Source organism: Callorhinchus milii, unplaced genomic scaffold (assembly GCF_018977255.1).
Source record: "Callorhinchus milii isolate IMCB2004 unplaced genomic scaffold, IMCB_Cmil_1.0 Scaffold23, whole genome shotgun sequence".
Taxonomy (NCBI): Eukaryota; Metazoa; Chordata; class Chondrichthyes; order Chimaeriformes; family Callorhinchidae; genus Callorhinchus; species Callorhinchus milii.
In genome coordinates this window covers 8,383,715-8,402,424 of record NW_024704764.1, presented here as the reverse complement: position 1 = coordinate 8,402,424, position 18,710 = coordinate 8,383,715, and the positions used below count along the sequence as shown (strand labels likewise).

The 18,710-nt window shown below is 50.3% G+C and overlaps 1 protein-coding gene across 1 annotated transcript; it reads right to left on the bottom strand.

Annotated features, from left to right (window-relative positions):
• Positions 1-10,007: 10,007 nt before the first annotated feature.
• On the bottom strand, positions 10,008-17,641 carry meox1 (mesenchyme homeobox 1). The gene is made up of 3 exons (XM_042343236.1): positions 17,484-17,641; positions 12,968-13,140; positions 10,008-10,704 (listed from the first exon to the last, which is right to left on the bottom strand). The coding sequence occupies exons 1-3, from the start codon at positions 17,560-17,562 to the stop codon at positions 10,498-10,500; spliced, it is 459 nt and encodes a 152-aa protein (XP_042199170.1). The 5' UTR covers positions 17,563-17,641; the 3' UTR covers positions 10,008-10,497.
• Between the last annotated feature and the right edge of the window lie 1,069 nt (positions 17,642-18,710).

Below are 18,710 nucleotides of genomic sequence, written 5' to 3'. Positions count from 1 at the left end.
GAAAGAGAACTCACTGAGCTCGCGTGATAGACAACCTCTCCCCCACAACTTCCCCCCCCCCCCATCCCACCCTTCCTCCCCCTCGAATTTCCCACCCCCAACGCCCTCTCCCCTCGATGACCCAGCTTGTTTCTTCTGAGTCCTGTGTGATTAATGAGGGTTAAACACATCCTCTCTTCCCCGCGTGTCTCAGAAAGACTTGCAGCTGAACAAATACCCCCTTGTTTTTGCTGCTGCAGAGGTGAGGGAATCACAGAGAGCCACAGGTATCTCAGCACTCTCCCGCACTCGTTTGCTTAAGAACAAAATCTGTCCCACAAAATACACAGTCACTCCACTTCATAGCACATTGTGCGAAGCCCTTTGAGACGTCTCAATGAAGTGATAAGGCTCTGTATCAAATGCACGTATTATTACTGTAAGAATTAAAGGCAATATACCGCCTTATCAAATCTTTGAGACGTCTCAAAGCGCTTCACACGATACACTGTAAAGTAAATTGACTGTACATTTTGTGGGCGAAACGTGGCAGCCGATTACACACAGCAGCGGCCCCCGCGCACAGTGACTCAAGTTATTATTTATTTGTTTTAAAATGATTTTGTTCTGAAGGCATTATTTCCCCCCCGGAAAAGCGCTCCACCAATCGTCTACTGCTCGGTAAACAGAGGCGCGCGCGTGTGGAGTAAGGAAAAAACTTGCCCAACGTTTTGCCCTGCCGGGAATCGAACTCAGGTCCTCTCGCTTGCTCTAACCGCTGAGCTACGGGACTCCAAGGCGCTATATCAAATGCAAGGATTATTATTATTATTATTAAGTGAGACGCTATATAAATGCAAGTTGCCGCTTTCTTGTGAAACTTGCAGCAGCGAACAAGGTCCAGTGTGAAGCATACCAGGGCTAAAGATACCAAAGCTCCAGGGGGTTTTTTTTTCTGTAAGGGAAGGAAACAACGAGCCTTATTTTTCCCACAGTTTAATGCCTGAGAAGCTCGCTGGCGTTCTCTGAGGGACACTCCAGCCCCGTCAGCGTTCCCTGAAATAAAGAAACGACAATTTTCCATCCATTACGGGAAATGCTGACCGATAAAAATAAATAGCCCTTATCTCGCGAGTCGCTCTTCGCAAGTCTTTTGCGATCTGGGAAGAATTCACTCTACGTTTGGAAGCCGGTTCTTTATTACGAGCGATGCCGAAATGCCTTCGAAACGCTTCACAGGGAAAGGGGCCGCCAAGTGTAGTGACTGTGCATATTGCAGCTGAACGCAGCAGCCAAAGAAACTTGCCTAAACGGTTATGCCTTTGCCTGGGAATCGAACCCAGTTCCTCTCGCTTGCGAGGCGAAGGGTCTAACCACTACGCAATGGGACTCCACTTACAAATTATGGTTTATGATAATATAAGTTACCGAACGGCTTCCCCTCCCTGTGGTGGGTGAACTGACTACATTGTCAGTTAAAGGGGGTGATTTTCTGGTCAATAGCTAATTTATGGACTTCACCACTGTGAGTTTATAGTGGGATTTCCTGTTATAAACTCGCTGAAGACTGTAAAATTTTACAAAGGGCCTTAGATTCACCGAACTCAGCTTCCAATTCCCAGAACCCGCTGCCAGTGCGGAGAATCGGGGGAATTATAGGGACAGAAGCCCTGAAAAATGCACCGTCGCTAGACCCTGCAAGGACTCCCCCCTGGGAACAGCTGCGAGAGATTGCAGCACCAAACGGGAGCCAGCAGGAGGCCATTCAGCCCCTTGAGCCTGTTCCACAATTTTATCGGATCTCGGCAGAGCTTTTGATCCCGATCGTGACAGGTTTTTTTACACCTCCTTTGGGGTGAAGGTCTTCAAGGCAAAAAATTTGCAGCCGATCTGTGCACAGCAATGCTCCACAAACAGCTGTTTTATTTATTATCATCATAATAATAATAACGATCTATGCATTAATACAACGCCTTATCACTTCTTCGAGACATCTCAAAGCGCTTCACAGGATACACTGTCAGGATACAAGTGACTTGACTGTATATTTTGTGGGCGAAATGGGGGATTGTTGGCCAGGACACCGGGAGAGAAACCCCCTTTTTTTTATCCCCAATAGTTCCAGCGGGTCTTTAACGTCCACCTGAACAGGCGGACGGTTTGAACGTCTCATCCGCGAAGGACAGAACTTCCAAACCTTGCAGCGTTTCACCCCCAACGCTGCGCTGGTCTGGATTGTCTGGGCTCCAAGTTCTGACGTGGGGCTTGGAACACACAACCTTCTGACTCACAAGGCAAGAGCTCGTATCAGCTGAGCCAGGCTTTGAAGGGAGCCTTTGGAGAAAACGAACACATGCTTACAGTTGGACCACCGACTGCGATACACATAAGGTAGAGCACCGGGAGGTTCAATAGCTCTGTCCGACACCACAGGAACAATGGACACACACTGAGGCTCGAGGGATTACCTCACTCCAACCTCCTTACGCTCACACACACACACACACGCGCGTGGACACAATCACTAATCGGAACAAGTAAAAAAAAAATAATAATCATTTGCTCACTCACTCCACGCCGGTTCGCTGCGCGCAATTGGCTGCCGCGTTGGCAGTCACTACGGTTTACAGTGTATCCCGCGAGACGCTTTGAGACGTCTCGGAGACGCGATGGGGCGCTGCGTCAAACCCAAGGATCGTCGCTATTATTAAGAATGAGTAATTCTCCTTGACTTCCGATCCATTCAGACAATCGGCAGGAACACGGGGAAGGAGGAGAGAAAGCGTGACTGACGTCAGTTAATTCGTGGCTCCTCAAACCGTCGCCAGTTCCTTTTTTTTAAAAATATTTTTTTGGCAGGACAGGAACTTGGATCCAGAACCGTCCGAATCTAGAACGACACTGATCTGAAACCGTTTTGAGACGAAACAGTGAGAAATCAGGGAACGCCACTTAGAAAGGGCAGCTGGCACTTACGTAGAAGAGGCAGAGAATAAAATAGCTTTCTTTTTTCACTTAGCATAAATAAAGCGCTTTGAGACGTCTCGAGGACGTGATAAGGCGCCGTGTCGAATGCAAGGATTATTATTATTGTTTAGAAGTGCCCGAAATGGGGCTGGGGAGGGGGGGATGGGGTGGGGGGAGGTGGGGGAGTGAGGGGGCTGTACGAGGTGTTACTTCACATTCAGGTCTTTCAAAGAGTCTGGACGTAAAGTTAGGGACAGCTGCACTCTGGCAACTTTTGATCGTCGCGAGAGGCAATTGGCTTAAATGCGCCCCCTCCCACCCACCAGCCCACGTGGGGCTATGAGGGCACCAGGTGTGACCCTCTTCCACGGGAGGGGGAGTAGGGCAAGGGGGGGGGTGGGGTGGGGGGGGAGGAGAGGTTGTCCCTCAAGGCCCCTGGAAAAAACCCTTTGACGCTTTTCCTCAACGGGTCCAAGTCACTAACACAACACAGCTGACTGAACACAAACAGGGGTGGTGTCATACACCGAAATCCGTGCTTCCTCTGAAACTTCCAGTCTTTTTCCTGTGAAATTCCAGACGGCTGTATTTTCCTGGCACAGACTCAAAGGGTGGCCACTTTGCTTTCAACTGGTTCCCTATAAATCAAGTCCGGGATGACTTTATTGCAGCAGATATCTGAGCGATTAACTCTCTGCCTTCACTTACACACGCACACACACTCATGCACGCACTCACACTCGTACTCACACGCAAACACACACACACACACACACAGACACTCATACGCGCACACACGCACGCACACCGAAAAAAAATAGCCTTATTCCGGACTTAGTGACGTTACTTTTCAGGCATCCGACTCCCAGACGCCATGGGGAGAAGATGTGAAAGAAACAAACTCTCCCATTCAATTGGATTCCCAATAGCATTTGGTGATTTAATACAGAGGGGAAAGGCCGCTGTTCAGATCACAAAATGTCAGCCTGGCTCAGTCGGTAGCGCGCGCTCTCTCTCGCTCGCTCGCTCTCTCTCGTCTCGGAGTCAGAAGGATGTGGGTTCAAGCCCCCCACGTCAGGACTTTGAGCTCACCGTCCAGCCTGACCCTCCAACTCAGTGCCATACCGAGACGTCGTCCTTCGGAAGAGACTTTGCACCGAGTTCCCGTCCGTGCCCCGTTCAGGCGGACGTTAACGGCTCGAAAAGAGGAGGGAGTTTCTCTCTCTCTTCCTCCCCCACCCCCCCCCCCCCACCCCCGGTGTCCTGGCTGACAATCCCCTTCCCTTACATACAATCAGTCCTTCGCTTGATGGCTCTTTGTCGGACTTTGCTGCGAGTAAATTGGCGGCTGAGTTTCACCTACGAGCGCACACGCGCGACACTTTTGCAGTAAATCCCGTGCAGCGCAACGATGTGACAAGGCGCTGGAGATCATTTTATATTATGTTTGCAACAGCCAACAAGATAACCCAAGCCAGACTACTGAAAGGAGCTGAAAGCAGTATTAAGTGTGTGCGTGTGTGTATGTGTTTTACTGTTGAATTAAATAGAAAAGTGCTGGCGAGATGATAAATATTTGGACTAACGTCTTTGGTCACTAAATGCTCGGTAACTGTGTTATTTTGTGGGCAAACCGCAGAAGCCAAGTTACACACTGCAAAGGTCCCACAAACAGCTGTGAAATCGGAATCTTTAACGTCCGGCTCTACGGGACACAGACGGGACCCGAGCTTAACGTCTCTCCTGGAAGGACGCCACCTCCGACAGCGCAGCGCACCCACGCACATCCCGTCTCCCCCCCCCCACTCCCCCCAACCCCCCCACCCCCACTCTCCCCCTTTCAACCCCCACGCCCACCCCTCCCCCAGCACTGCAAGGGAGTGTTTGACCAGACACATCAATGTTCCTGCCAACCTTTCCCACGTCGTTCCAATGTGCGTTCCCAGAGGGATTGCCCTTCTTTCCAGCTGTTTGAACTCGCTTGAGCCGGCTATAAGGCATCCCTTCACAGACAAATCGAAGCAATATGGTCTGGTCTGCGACTGGGAGGAAGCAAAGGATTAGAGAAACTCGCAAAAAAAAAGGCACCTGTGTAGAATCCTGCAACGGACACCACCTTATGAACCTCCGCACCACTATAACTCACGTATACAACCTGTAAGCCGATAGCCTGTCACTGACTGTTTTATGTGCAGGCGGCTTAGCCGAGGTAACACTAGGAGCTTATTCCAGACCCCAGGCAAATCCGTACGGTTTCTAAGAAATATTTTTTTTACTGTCTCTTCCTTAAGCGGGGTAGCTGGAGCCGAGAGGCAGATCCGAGGGGAATCATTCGCCCTGCGCGAAAAAGCAAAAGGCGCGCAGCGAAGCGCGTTGCCTTGTCGAGACCCCGACCTTCGGATGAGACGTTAAACCTCACGCCTCGTCTGCGCCTGTTCAGGTGGACGTCAAATATCCCGCGGCGCTATTCGGAAAGAGATGAGAGTTACTCTTTCTCCCCCTCTCTCTCTCTCTCTCTCTCACACCCCACCTCTCCTCCCCCCGGTGTCCTAGCCAACGATTCCACCCCCACAGACCACCCCCCCCCACCTCCACCCACCAAATAAAATCGGTCACTCGTTTCACGGCTGTTTGTGGGACGTTGGTCTTCGCAAACTGTCAGCCTCATTTGGCTCGGAAGTGTACGCAGTCACGACACTTCACGGTAAACCCTGTGCGGCACTTTGGGGAAAGGACGGCGTACCACAAAACCTCCGCTCGCTGCACGCTCCGAGTCACACTCAGCAGAGGACAGACAAAGGAGGGAATCAAAGCTAACTGTACGGTGTACTTTCCTACGCGGCTCGTAACAGCTGCGTTGTTTGAAGGTTGAACGTTGAAAGTCTGGGGCTGAAGCTGAAACGCAATCTCGGGGCTAAGCTTTTTGGGGGCGAGGGGAAGGGTGCGGGGGTGGGGGATGGAGGGAGAGAGGGAGGGAGTTTCAGGAAACACCAAGAAACAAAAAATAAAAGAGGACTGACAGCAACGATAAAACAAAACCGACCGCAAAGCGTCCGAAACACAGGAAGGCAGGTTATTTAATGCCGGGCTGCATGATCGTGGCTTGTCCCGGGTGATCAGAACAGGGTGGAAGTGAGTGATTTATTTACCACACAGGGGTTGTAAATTGTTTTCGGAGCAGACCCCTGTTTTTCAGCTCAGCCCGAGCCCCGGCGAGGTCCAACTGCATTCTTTCTCCTTTCTCCTTTCTCCCGTTCCCTCCCTCCCTCCCTCCCTCCTCATTCCGACCCCCTCCCACACACACACACATGCACACATATTCCTCCCCCAGCTCTTTTTTTTTTTGAAAGAGCAGATCTGTTTTCCCCCCTTTTTCAAATTGCTGCTCTGGGAGGATGTGTGCAAGACATAGCGCACCCACTCCCGACCAACCAACTTCCCAAACTTCCCAAACATGTGTTGGAAAAGAAACAGTTCATTCATAAAACACACACACACACACACACATATACACATCATATCCCAGGCTGTTCAGCAGGTGGCTAAAAATAACAGTCGAAACACAACAGAGACTGCGGGCGAAAAAAAAAAAGAGAAGGAAACTTTTCCAGAGCATTACTGGACTTTATTGAAGGAACTTTTATCCCAACTTTGGGATCAGGAGGGGCTGGAGGGCAGGGAGCGTAAGGGTTAGGAGAGTGACCGAAGGCTCGATCGGAGAGGAGGGTCTCGAGATGGGCCTTGAAGGATGCGAGGGACAGAAAGTTCCTTCTCTTTTCGAACAGCGCCGTGGGAACGTTAACGTCCACCTGAGCCACTGGTGGGGAGCTCGGTGTGACGTCTTATCTTTACCCTCAGGTTTTGAGGAAAACAACGGGGTTTGGGGTTTGCGGTGAACAAACCACACAGTATTTGGGCTGGGTCCAACCTTGAGATCCACCCATTGGATCTTGACTGAACCCTACTGTTCAGCGGAGCTCCAGGTCTCAGAAAACTTAGCAAAGCCCAATTCTACTCAATCGTTAATCAATCTTATCAGCGCTGATCCTGCCTGCACTTAGCTGCAAACCAGCAGAGAAACCATCCAAAGTCCACATCGATCTCCGAGGCCCCGAAACTTTCAGCCGATCTCCGGCCCTGAGCCGTCCGAGTCTTTAACTTTAAGCTCACGCAGAAGTGAGAAAATCCTCGAATCAGTTCTTTCATTCGTTTCGCCCATAACGTGTGCAGTCGATCTGACTCTACGGTATCTGCTGCGAAGCGCTTTGAAACGTCTCGAAGACCCGATCGGGCGCTGTATCAAATGCGAGGATTATTATTATTTTTATTATTATTATTATTGACGGTCTGTCAAGGAGAAGGGCGTGTGTTTTAGGTTTACTTTTCTGCGGTTTCCCACATCCAGCTACGATAACCTTTACCCCCACGGATGTCAGAGCACTCGCGGGTTTAGAGGTCGGTCGGCTTTGATGTTCCGGGCCGAAATGTTTCTTCACAAAACAATAACAGGGGGACACTCGGGGCCCACACAGATGGTGGAGGTGGCCCCGAGCTGGGACACGCTTTAATTTAAACAGACGTCCCTCAACCTGGCTTTCATTTGTACCTTGTTAAACGCGCTAATTTATCAAACGCAAGCACTGATGTGGACATACAGCAAGGTCAACCAGCTGTTGGAGGCACTCCAGCTTTCAGTGCGACTCGGTCGTGGCAAATGCCCTTGTTTGGTTTGCCGCGGGATTCCGCGTAATCTTACGCTGTGAGATGTGTCCTCAAACCCACCGCTTGCTTTCGCCCACCAAATACTGATACTGATAATAATAATCCTTGCATTTAGATACAACGCCTTATTCCGTCCGCGAGACGTCTCAAAGCGCTTCACAGGATACACGGTATGAGTGCACCGACTGTATATTTTTTTATGGGGGCGAAACGCAGGAGCCAATCGCGCACAGCGGCGTCCCACAAACAGCCGTGGATTGAAGTGAACAATTTATTATTATTATCGTCATTCATTTTTTTTTAAAAGTGATTCTTATCTCCAGAAAAGCGTTCCGCCAATCGACTTAACGACTGTGTTCCTACTTACTGCTTGGTAAATAGAGGCGTGCGTCTGGAGTAAGGAAACTTGCCCAAAGTTTCGCCCTGATCGAACCCAGGTCCTCTCGCTTGCGAGACGAGCGCTCTAACCACTGAGCTACCGGTCTCCTACATTGTGCCAATGTCATGCTAACTCCCCAGAACAACTCTCTTATCTTATTCCGTTTCCCTTCTCTTCCCCACCCCCCACCCCCCCGCCCACCACTCTAAGCTGTTTTATAATTCATTGACAAGAGCCGATTGCATTTCTATATCCATTAGTTGCATGTCATTACTTACTGCATTGTCTGAAGTATTATTATTACTATTTATTATTATTATTTCTTATAACTGGTTCCACAATCACTTTTATCTCTCGGCAGTTTAGGGGAAATAGTATATTTGGGTGATTGATAAACGAAACACTCAACTCAACTGCGGTAAAACGTTGGGTAACTCTTTGATGTCTCAATGGTTCATGAGGAAAAGAGGCATCTGGGTTATGTATAATCCATTTCACTTAACGAGTGCAAACTCCAAGTAAACCGACAGCAACGACGCCGACAACTTTCCCTTATACAGAGCCGTCTCCAACCGCTTAACAACAACAATTTGCATTCATACCGGTCGCCCTTCACGCCAGATGGCGTCTCAGAGTGCTTCACAGCGGCAGAACCCAATGCTTAAAGCAATGGACCTCTCTGGCAAACTCTCAACGGTGTTTCAGTTTTAAGAATCAGTGCTTTTGAGAGACCCCCTTTTTCTGCTGAACTCACAACTCCTAACGCATCTTGTGTCTTTTGCTCAAACGAAACGTTTCCGATCTCTCACCCCCTTCTGCTCAGTTCCGCTCTGTCTTTATGGCCGACTCTAAGTAAAGCGGCTGAATTAGTAGCAATTAAAGCTCTCTAAGTCTGGAAGTAAGTTTAATGCCACAAGTGGTTGCTTAATGTGAACTGGATTGCGTCTGCCAAAACCCACTTAACCTGTCACCTTTAAATGGCCTCCAAGACAAGGAGGGAGGGAGTGAGAGAGAGAGAGAGGAGCCTTTCACAAGCTTCTGTCTGGGCTCAGTGTTAACTTGGGCGTTGGAAACGGTAGACAAAATTCTGTCTCGACACATTGCCTGGCCCCTGCTAAGCTCACCATAATTAACTCCTCCAGTCGGCCCCAAAACAAGGCCTTGCTCCGTCTCGTGTCTGATCAGTCACGCATTTCAGTCCTAAGCTGCCTGTGCAGGTTTATGGTAAAGATCCTATTGGCACTGAACTGAACAGAGAACCGCAGATATTTTCAGCACGGAAGGGAGTTTTTCTCTCTCTGTCTCTGTCTCTCTCTGTCTCCCGTTGCCTTGGCCGACAATTCCCCCAGAAGCAACCGATCAGTCACTCGCTTGATGGCTGTTTGTGAAGGCATCGGGGTGTGCAAAAATGGCTATCGGGTTTGCCTGCAGAACACATGCCTGGCGTTGGGAGTGTTGGTGCTCTGATCGCGATGACGTGTTCTCTACCTCAGCAACAAAAGAGACGCAAAATCTCACCCAGTCTCCGCCTGAAACGGGGTCCGGTCTTAAAGGGTCTTCTTTTTTAAAAGATTTGAGCCAAATTTGGTTCAATTCAATCCTGATTTGGGGGCTTCGGTCCTGATTTGGGGGCTGCCGTTCTTAAACAGAACCCACTTTCCAAATTAAGGCCAAATTAAAGAACAAAAATGAGAGAAATCCGTAATTCTGTAAACGGTCTTACGTTGGAGGCCAAATCTCTCTCTCATGGGCTCAAACACACGGTGAAATTTCATGGCCGCTGATGAGCAACAGAATGCTCTCTCTCAGCCTCCTCCAACAAGTAAATTCCACAGACAACAACGGCGAGAAATTGCGAGGTACCAGAACCGAATGGGAGGCGCGGTCAACCGTCACACGCGGGTTGGGTTACTGCACACGCTCTGACACGCCATCACGCGCTCTCATGTGACATGCTCCGTTTCACTAAATCAATTTATTTTTCCTTATAAGTCCATGAGACACGTCGGGACAATTTCTAACTACACACACGCGCGCACGCGAAAAAAAAAAAATCGAGGGAGGCTGTTCACGTCTTGTCATGGATAATTTCCATAGATCCACCGGTTGTTCCCATTGTTCTGCCTCGACGAGCTTCTTCTTAAGCAGCTACGGGGGCAAACAACAGTCCGTGGGGAAGGGTTAACGGGTACATTACACGTTCCAGTTCTTCCTCTGGCCCCTCTCCTCCTGCTTACCGAAACGGAAAGGTCTATGTCCACAGTTCCCCCTGTTTTTAGAAGGGGGAAAAGGTACGTGGGTGAGGAGGGGAGGGAGGGGGAAGGTTCGAAGATGGATGAGTCCATGTTGACTGCACGCAACGATCCAATTTGCTTTCAAGGCCAAAGGAATTGGCCCTGGGTGAAGCTAGGTGCGTTGTTTGGTTGTCCGCCTTGCCGTTGTGAATGGATTTATCTGATGCTGTCTTGCATGACCGCCTTCGTGTCCATCAAGCTCTCCATGTGTCCTTTTCCATCTGCATTCCTGAGGCTCGAGGGGTCGGAGGGCAGAGAGGTCAGGCAGTCCGTGTCATCTGGCTCCTGACCGTGGGGAGATATCGGCTGCCCACCCTTGACACGCTTCCACTTCATCCTCCTGTTCTGGAACCACACCTTTACCTGCGGAGGGAGGGAGGGAGGGAGGGAGAGAGAGCAAATGGAGAAGGGTGTTAACACAAGAACATAACAAATGGTGTGACAGCTGCTCATTGCCCTTTTCCTCTGCTTCCCCAGTAACGCTTGACAATTTCACGTCAATTTCACCCACTCAAACACGCCAGCCAACGCCACCCACAGTCCCCATGCCTCTGAAAGTGGAGGAGAAGGCAGGGGGAGGGGGTGGAAGGGAGAACGGGGCAATAGGGTTAGGGGTTTGGCTTTGCAAGTCAAACCCCCGTAAATGCAAGTTGTTGTCGTTGACGGGGGGGGGGATGGAAATAAACCACTACAGCTTAGTTCCAGGTAAATTGGGAGATGAAATGGTTAATCTACGTCCTCCTTGCTCCCCCCCCCCCCCCCACCCCCACCGCCTCCACACACACAAACACACTTAATACGTGGGAACCACAGAGCAAAAACACAACTAATATCAATACGAGGGCTGCAGAAAAGAAAGGTTTAATCTGCTGATTGCACAATCCGGGATTTATACAACCAAATTCCTCTTTCATGAATAACAGTTTTTTTTCCACAAAAACTGCATTCGATTCCCAGAAAGACAGGGAATTTTACATGGAAACTTTGCCTCCCGGGCTGGTTCACAAACCTCTGGAGTAAACATTTTATCTGGACGCGATTTTGAAGTCGAAGTAGTTTTTTTTTAACCGAAATATAATAATCCGTTCATTTTTTTTTTCTGCTTTGGTATTTTTTTTTAAAAAAAACACGACTTTCAGAAAAACGTTTCTGACAACTTGAAAGGGGACATTTTTTCCGACAAAGGTTTGGGAAAGCGAAATTCTGGTCGAAAGGAAAGCTCGACAAAGAACCCTGGGTTGTGTGTTTAACTTGCATTTTTTTTTAGTTGTCTTGTTTTATTGCAGGAACAAAGCAATTTTAACCCTTGAGATGGCAATGACCATATCAACCGGGTTTTTTTTTTGGCCAGCTAACATCAGGCGGGAAGTTCTGTCGTCCCGTGAGCAATTGAACGGTTAACCGGAGTCTAACTCGCTAAAAACGCGGAGCTTGCCGTTGAGAGCGCTGTCCGGTGAGCCTTTCCCGCTGCTTCCCGCTGGCAGCGAGGGCCGCCCTCATCCGTTAGGGCTTTGGCTTGCAGGGTTAACAGGAGCTGAGTGGGAACCACATTACGAGCCAAGTTTCCACGGCCAAGTCAGCGTTGGTGCCTAATTTACGCTATTTCACGGCGGGAAGTGACTTCAGAAGCTTTGACGACCTGGTGGGGGGTGGCGCGGGGGGGGGGGGGGGGGGGGGCGCGGTTGTGGGAGGGGGTGTGGGGTGAGGGAGCAGGAAGCAGATTGGAGTTCCCGTGGGTCAGAGTGTGACGTATGTATGTTGGAAAGAACCCGTGTTTGCCTGGCTGGCTGGCTGGAGTGCTTTGCCTGGCACGCTCGGAGAGGAAGGTCTTCGGGCGTGACCTGGAGGTGGGGAAGGAGGAGGGGGTTGGGATCGGGGGCGGGCGGGGAGGGGGGGGGAAGGTGGAGGGATATAGAGAAATAATAACCACAAACTGCTTAAAGTAACAGGACAATTGGCGAGGCAAATGGACGTGTGCTCCGTCCGTGCCCAGATGGGATTCATGTGCTGGGTTTTAAGGAGGAATTGAGGGTGAAGAGACGTCATTAAGACAATGAGGCTTCGCTCTCGCCCTCCAACACGTCTTAGCTCCTGGGCTCGAGCTGTTGCTGGATTAATGAGGTGATCGCAAGAAAAGCAAATGTCTTGCCTTTTGCCCTCTCCCCCCTCCCCACCCCCCCCCCACCAACACCCCCGCCACCTACAACCTGCCCTAAGGGGTAGCGGTGGTCCTAGCTGGACAACCAGAAGGAAAGCTGGCCAAAGGGAGTGCTCTCAATAGCAAGCTATGCGCTGTTATCCGGTTAGACTCTGGGCTCTCCCCGAAAGCCTTGGCTCTTGCCGTCCTGCGCCCAATACTTTCCGGAATTGGGTAAGCAGGAGGCATCTCTCTAGGGAGCGAGAGAGAGAGAGAGAGAGAGCGAGAGAGAGAGAGAGAGAGAGAGAAAGAGAGAGAGAGAGAGAGAGCACTCCATGCCGCCAATCTCTGGAATTTCCTTGCGTCGGTGGAATTCTCAGTTCGATTTGGAAACTCTTGAGCAACGGTGACGGGTCTCCGCGCGGGCGTCAGGCGCCCGCCGCGTTTGTGGCCGGTCTGTGTCCAACGGCAGCAATTTGCGCGGATCACCTGTCGTTCCGTGAGGTCAAGGTTTACTGCTATCTCGTAACGCCTCAGTCTGGTCAGGTAGTTATGGTGAGCGAACTCGGCCTCCAGCTCCCGAATCTGTTCCTTTGTGAACGCTGTCCGCTCTTTCCTGGCCTTGCAGTTCGACTCGGGCTTGTAATTGGAGTCTTGGGTTTCTGCAACGAGAAGTCCCGTCAGGGCGGTTCGTCGGCCGGAAAAGGGCAGCCTTTCCTCCACGCAACCACGACAACAACTTGCACTTCTGCAAGTCCCGTAGCTCAGCAGTTAACGCGCTCGCCTCGCAAGCGAGAGGACCCTGGGTTTGGTTCCCGGGCAGGGCCAAGCACTGGGCAAGTTTCCTTACCCCACAAGCGCCTCTGTTCACCCAGCGGTAAGTCGGAAACCGGTCGTTAGTCGGTTGGCGGATCGCTTTTCCGGGACGGGGGGGTAATAAATTACTTCGGTCGCTCGATCCACGACCGTCCGCGTGGGGGACGCTGCGGCGAGCAATTGGCTGCCGCGTTTCGCCCAGGAGGTAAGACAGTCATTTCGCTTCACGGTATATTCGGAGAAGCGCTTTGAGACGTGCGGCCGACGCGAGAAGGCGCTGTATCAGACGCAAGGATCATTATTATCATCGTTGTTGATTATTTTTGGAGGGGATTGGGGGGAGAAATTCAACACACAAGTGGAAGGTCCGATGGATAACCTTCGCCGTAAGCAGCTTATCACAGAGTCGCGACGTCGCACAGGGTATTACCATCAAGCGGTCGACTGTGAGGCGAACGCAGCAGCCAATTTACTCCGGGGGAACTGTTGGCTGGATTGACTCGCGTTCGTTTTACTTATTATTTTTGAACTTTTTTCACATAGTTTCACATATTTCTACTCCGGGAGCAGCCAGATTGGGAGAGAAATGAGCTTTTTTTCCAGGGGCTGTGCATGCCTGTGCTCCTACGTAAACCCGAAGCATCTTCTAATGACATTCTTGAACGCTCTCCTCATAATCCTCGCCTTTCTCGCAGCACCTGATCGCAGAGTTTTGTGAGGTGAGGGTACCCAGGGGTAGAGAGTCGTTGGGTCGGGGGAATCAAGGGATACGGGGCAAAGACGGGCAGTTGGAGTTGAGGTACAGCTCAGGCGTGATCTAATAGAATGGCGGAACAGGTTCGAGGGGCTGAATGGCCTCCTCCTGTTCCTGTGTTCCTAAAATACAGTTCGTCCTGAACGGCAGGAAAATTAGGATCGAACACCAGCGGTAACTTTCAGGAGCCCACGGCGATAATAATAATAATAATAATAATAATAATAATAATAATAATCGCAATAATCCTTGCGTTTGATACAGCGCCTTACCACGACGTCGAGACCTCTCAAAAGAGCCGCGCGGAATGCACTGCCAAGTGGAGTGACTGTGTGCTTTGTGGGACGAAAACACGGCAGCCCATTGCGCGAGGCGACGTCCCCACAAACGGTCGCGGATCAAACCACCATCTTATTTTTCGGTGGGTGGGGGGGGGGTGGGGTGGAGGAGGGTGGGAGGAAGGAGGGATTGATTAAATAAATATACATCCAGACCACGGCGCTTGCGAGGGGAGAATTGGCAAGGGGTGAAAAAAAACGTCACGGTTAATAAATGTCCGATTAACGCAGTTTCCACATGACGTTAAGGTATCGCTTCTGCTACGATTTGCTTTGCTACCGGTTTGGTTTCCCGCTGACGCCAGTTTTTTGGGGGGGTTTTGAGTTGGGTGACGCTTTTGGTCTGTCGAACACGATCTAAAGCATCGCGTCTAAAAAAAGCCCTGTCCTGAACGGATTTGGGGGAGAAGTCCGTTCCCCTACGGTGTGAATTACACGGAAAACCGAGAATTTTAATGCCTCCATAACTTAATTAGGATCCAATCTAACTTAAACGCGGGGTGGGAGGAGATGGGAATGAGTCACAAGGTTGCAACCCGATCGGGGAAACCAGTCGACATGTCATAACCATGAGACGCACGTCTGATAAATGAGATCATCCGAATTATTATATTAAATTTTAACTCTCTTTCTCTCTCTCTCTCTCTCTGACCGTTTTAACTCCCATTCGCTCTTACACCCACAGCTTCGTGCAAACTCAGGATAAACTTTCAGAGCTTGGAGCAAACTTTTTTCTTGGGAGTCCCGTTGCTCGGCGGTTAGAGCCCTGGCCTCGCAACCGAGAGGACCTGGGTTCGGTCCCCGGGCGGGTCAGGTCAGGTCAGGTCAGGACGAAATGTTGGGCAAGTTTCGTTGCTCCGCACCACTCTGTTCACCGCGAGCAGTAAGTAGGGAACACGGTTGTTAGTCGATTGGTGGATCGCTGTTCCGGGGGGGGGAGGGAAGGGGTGGGGGGGAGTAATAACCCCTTAAAAAAAATTTAAATTAAAATAAATGAATAATTTGGTCAATTCAATCCACGGCTGTTTGCGGGGATGAGCTGTGAGCAATCGGCTGCCGCATTTCGCCCATAAAATACACAGTCAACTCACCGTACAGTACTTCCTGTGAAGCGCTTTGAGACGCCGATAATAATAAGATTTATTATTTTATTATTATTATTATTACGACAGACCAGTCGGCCCAAAGAACCTGGTCCTGTGCCTAATGGCTCCGTGTTGCTCTCTCCTTTCGGCGCTGCCAGTTTCTGGGGTTCGAGGTTTAAAAATTGCAGGTTTTGTAGAAGCTCTGAATATTTACCCCCAAACTTTCAGCCGACGAAAGGGGATTTCGACCACGTCGGAACCACACGGGAAACCCGTAGACTCAACGGCAACACATCGCGGACAATTCAACAGCGCAAAATAAATGATAACGTCTCAAAGCTACTCGTGAGGGTTTAACCGTGAATAATTACTGCGTTCTTTTAGAGGCAAATGCAGCAGATGATTTGCGCACAGGGATGTCCCACGAACAGCCACGGAGCCGAGCGAGCGACCAATTTTATCCGGGGGATAATTTTATCTGTGAGCCGGGAAACCGAGCGAGGGTAAGAGAGAGAGAGAGAGAGAGAGAGAGGCCCTTCTCTTTTCCGATCGCTAATTAAATGTCTGCGTGAACAGCGTGAATACGAGGTTTATTACCGCTACGAATTATCATTAATTATCCTTATTATCATTATTATTTTGCGCCGATAATTCTCGCGCACACGGGCATCGTGTATTACACGGTTCGCCCGCGGCCAAATGTGGCAAAATTCAGCAACGGCCGCGGTCGAGTGGCGAAGCTCCGCTCGCCGATGACGCACAGTCACTTCGCTCCTGGCCGTGCGTGACCCGCCGCGGGCTTTGAGGCGTCGCGAAGGCGGGATCAGACGCGCGGATTATTATCGGTACAACAGCAACGCCGGCGACAGCGACAACAACGACGGCGGCGGCGACAGCGACAACAACGACGGCGACAGCAACAACAACGACAGCAACAGCAACGACAACAACAACAACAACAGCCCTAGCGTGTGACCCAGCCCCTTTACCGCGTGTTCGAGACGTCTCCAAAAAAAAAGCCCTTCGCGGACTATAAACCGCGCGGCTTGACGGGGGGTGGGCGGGAGGGGTGGGGGTGGGGGGGGGGGAGAGAGAACCCCCTTTTCAGGTCAGAAAGGAGTCCCAAAGTGGGGGGTGGGGGGTATTTGCTGAGCGCCAACCCCCCCCCCCACCCCACGCCCCGCAAACAAGTGGGCGGAATCATGAGCATTAGACGCAAATAACGGATTATTAGGGATTATTAATATAATAATCAAAAAATAATATGACGAACATTATTCTGATTTTAACCACAATCGAGGAACAACAAGTTATATATACTATAATAAATCTATATTATATATAAATATAAATGAGGTATTAAATATATATAAATAAATATACTTATATATGAAATGTACTATGTATAAATATAAATGATATATGAAATATATTACATAAAGATAAATTATATATGAAATACATTATAGAAATAACTAAAATGACATATGAAATACATTACATATAAACAAATAAAATGACACTTGAAATACATTACATATAAATAAAATCACATAACGAAATACATTACACACCTAAAGAAATAAAATGATACGTGAAATATATTACACATAAATATAAATAGTGTGTTACGCACAAATGTATATTATGTCATAGAGATATATAGAGATAATATAGAGATATATAGAGATAACATAGAGATAACACAGAGATATATAGAGATAACATAGAGATATATAGAGATAATATAGAGATATATAGAGATAACATAGAGATATATAGAGATAACAGAGAGATATATAGAGATAACATAGAGATATATAGAGATAACAGAGAGATATATAGAGATAACATAGAGATATATAGAGATATATAGAGATATATAGAGATATAGAGATATATAGAGATAACACAGAGATATATAGAGATATATAGAGATATAGAGATATATAGAGATAACACAGAGATATATAGAGATATATAATATAATATATATATATTTAGACACTCACCTAAAACGTCCCGTCTCCTCTTGAGCGCTGTCCCGGTGTCCGGGTACCCGGAGCTGCGGTAGTCGGACAGGAGCGGCATCTGCGGTGCGCAAAGCGCGTACCCGGTGGGGATGGCCGTGGAGCCGCCGCCCGGACCCGCACCGCCCGCACCCGCACCCACACCCGCACCCGCACACCCCGCACCCCCCGCACCCGCACACCCCGCACCGCCCGCACCCGCTCCCCCCCTGCGCTCCCTGTCCCGGTGCGGCCAGTCCGGGCGGCCGTAGCGAGCCAACCGGGGGTCGGTGTGGGGGTGGACCCCCCCCCTCCCCTCCCCGGGGAAGCCGTGGGCGGTCGGCACCGCCGGACCGGGACCGGGACCGGGACCGGGACCCGGAAAGTCCGGGTAACCGGGGCAGCCCTGCGCCTCCGGCTTCTTGTACAGAGCGAACGGGGAGGGGTAGTGGGGCAAACCCCCACCCCACAGCGAGTGGGTACTGCTCAAACACCCCCCAGCGACCTGATCCATGGACCCTAACCCCCCCCCCACCACCCCCCACCCCCCACCCCCCACACCACACTTTCCCCCCTAACCCCCTTCTCTCTCTCCCCCCCCCCACCCCCAAAAAAATTAATCCTTATTTCCCCAATTTTTTTTTGCACCCAAAAAACTTTTTCTTTTCCTCCCCCCCCCCCCACCCAGCTCTCCCCCCCCACCTCTCCCCCCCCTCCCCCTCCCCACACCACCCCTCTCCTCCAAACTTTGCAAAAGCAATGAAGCTATTTTTTTTTGGGGGGGGAGTGGGAGGGGGAGGTGGGGGGTGGAGGGGGAATTGGGGGGGGGGGGGGAATGGGGTAAGATGGGGTGTGGGAGGTCCTGCCCTGTGTCCCCTGTCTTGTGCTGATCCCCTCCCCTCACTTTGCCTGTGTTTTTTGGTGAGAAATCTTATGGTGTGTCATATATAAAGAGAGGGGGAGGGATTAGGTGTACATACACACACACACACACACCCCCCACCCCCCCCCCCCCCCCACACACACACACCACTACTGCCTTCCAAACCAAGCGAAACATTGGGACTATTAATCACCAGAAACTACTGTACGCGCACAAATGTTAGACCCCGCGCTCAATGGATTTCACAGACCGCGTCCGCGTGCGTCTCGAGAGTCTTTTTATTATTCTTCGGGGTGGGGGAGGGTGGGGGGTGGGGGGGCGCGGGCGGGCGGGGAGGGAGGGAGGGC

Excerpts from the sequence above, each read along its gene's own strand:
- meox1 (XM_042343236.1), bottom strand. The coding sequence starts at position 17,562 with ATGCCGCTCCTGTCCGACTACCGCAGCTCCGGGTACCCGGACACCGGG. Across the intron at positions 13,141-17,483 it reads GAGGAGACGGGACGTTTTAG|AAACCCAAGACTCCAATTAC; the intron begins GTGAGTGTCTAA and ends TTCTCGTTGCAG. Across the intron at positions 10,705-12,967 it reads TTGACCTCACGGAACGACAG|GTAAAGGTGTGGTTCCAGAA; the intron begins GTGATCCGCGCA and ends CTCCCTCCGCAG.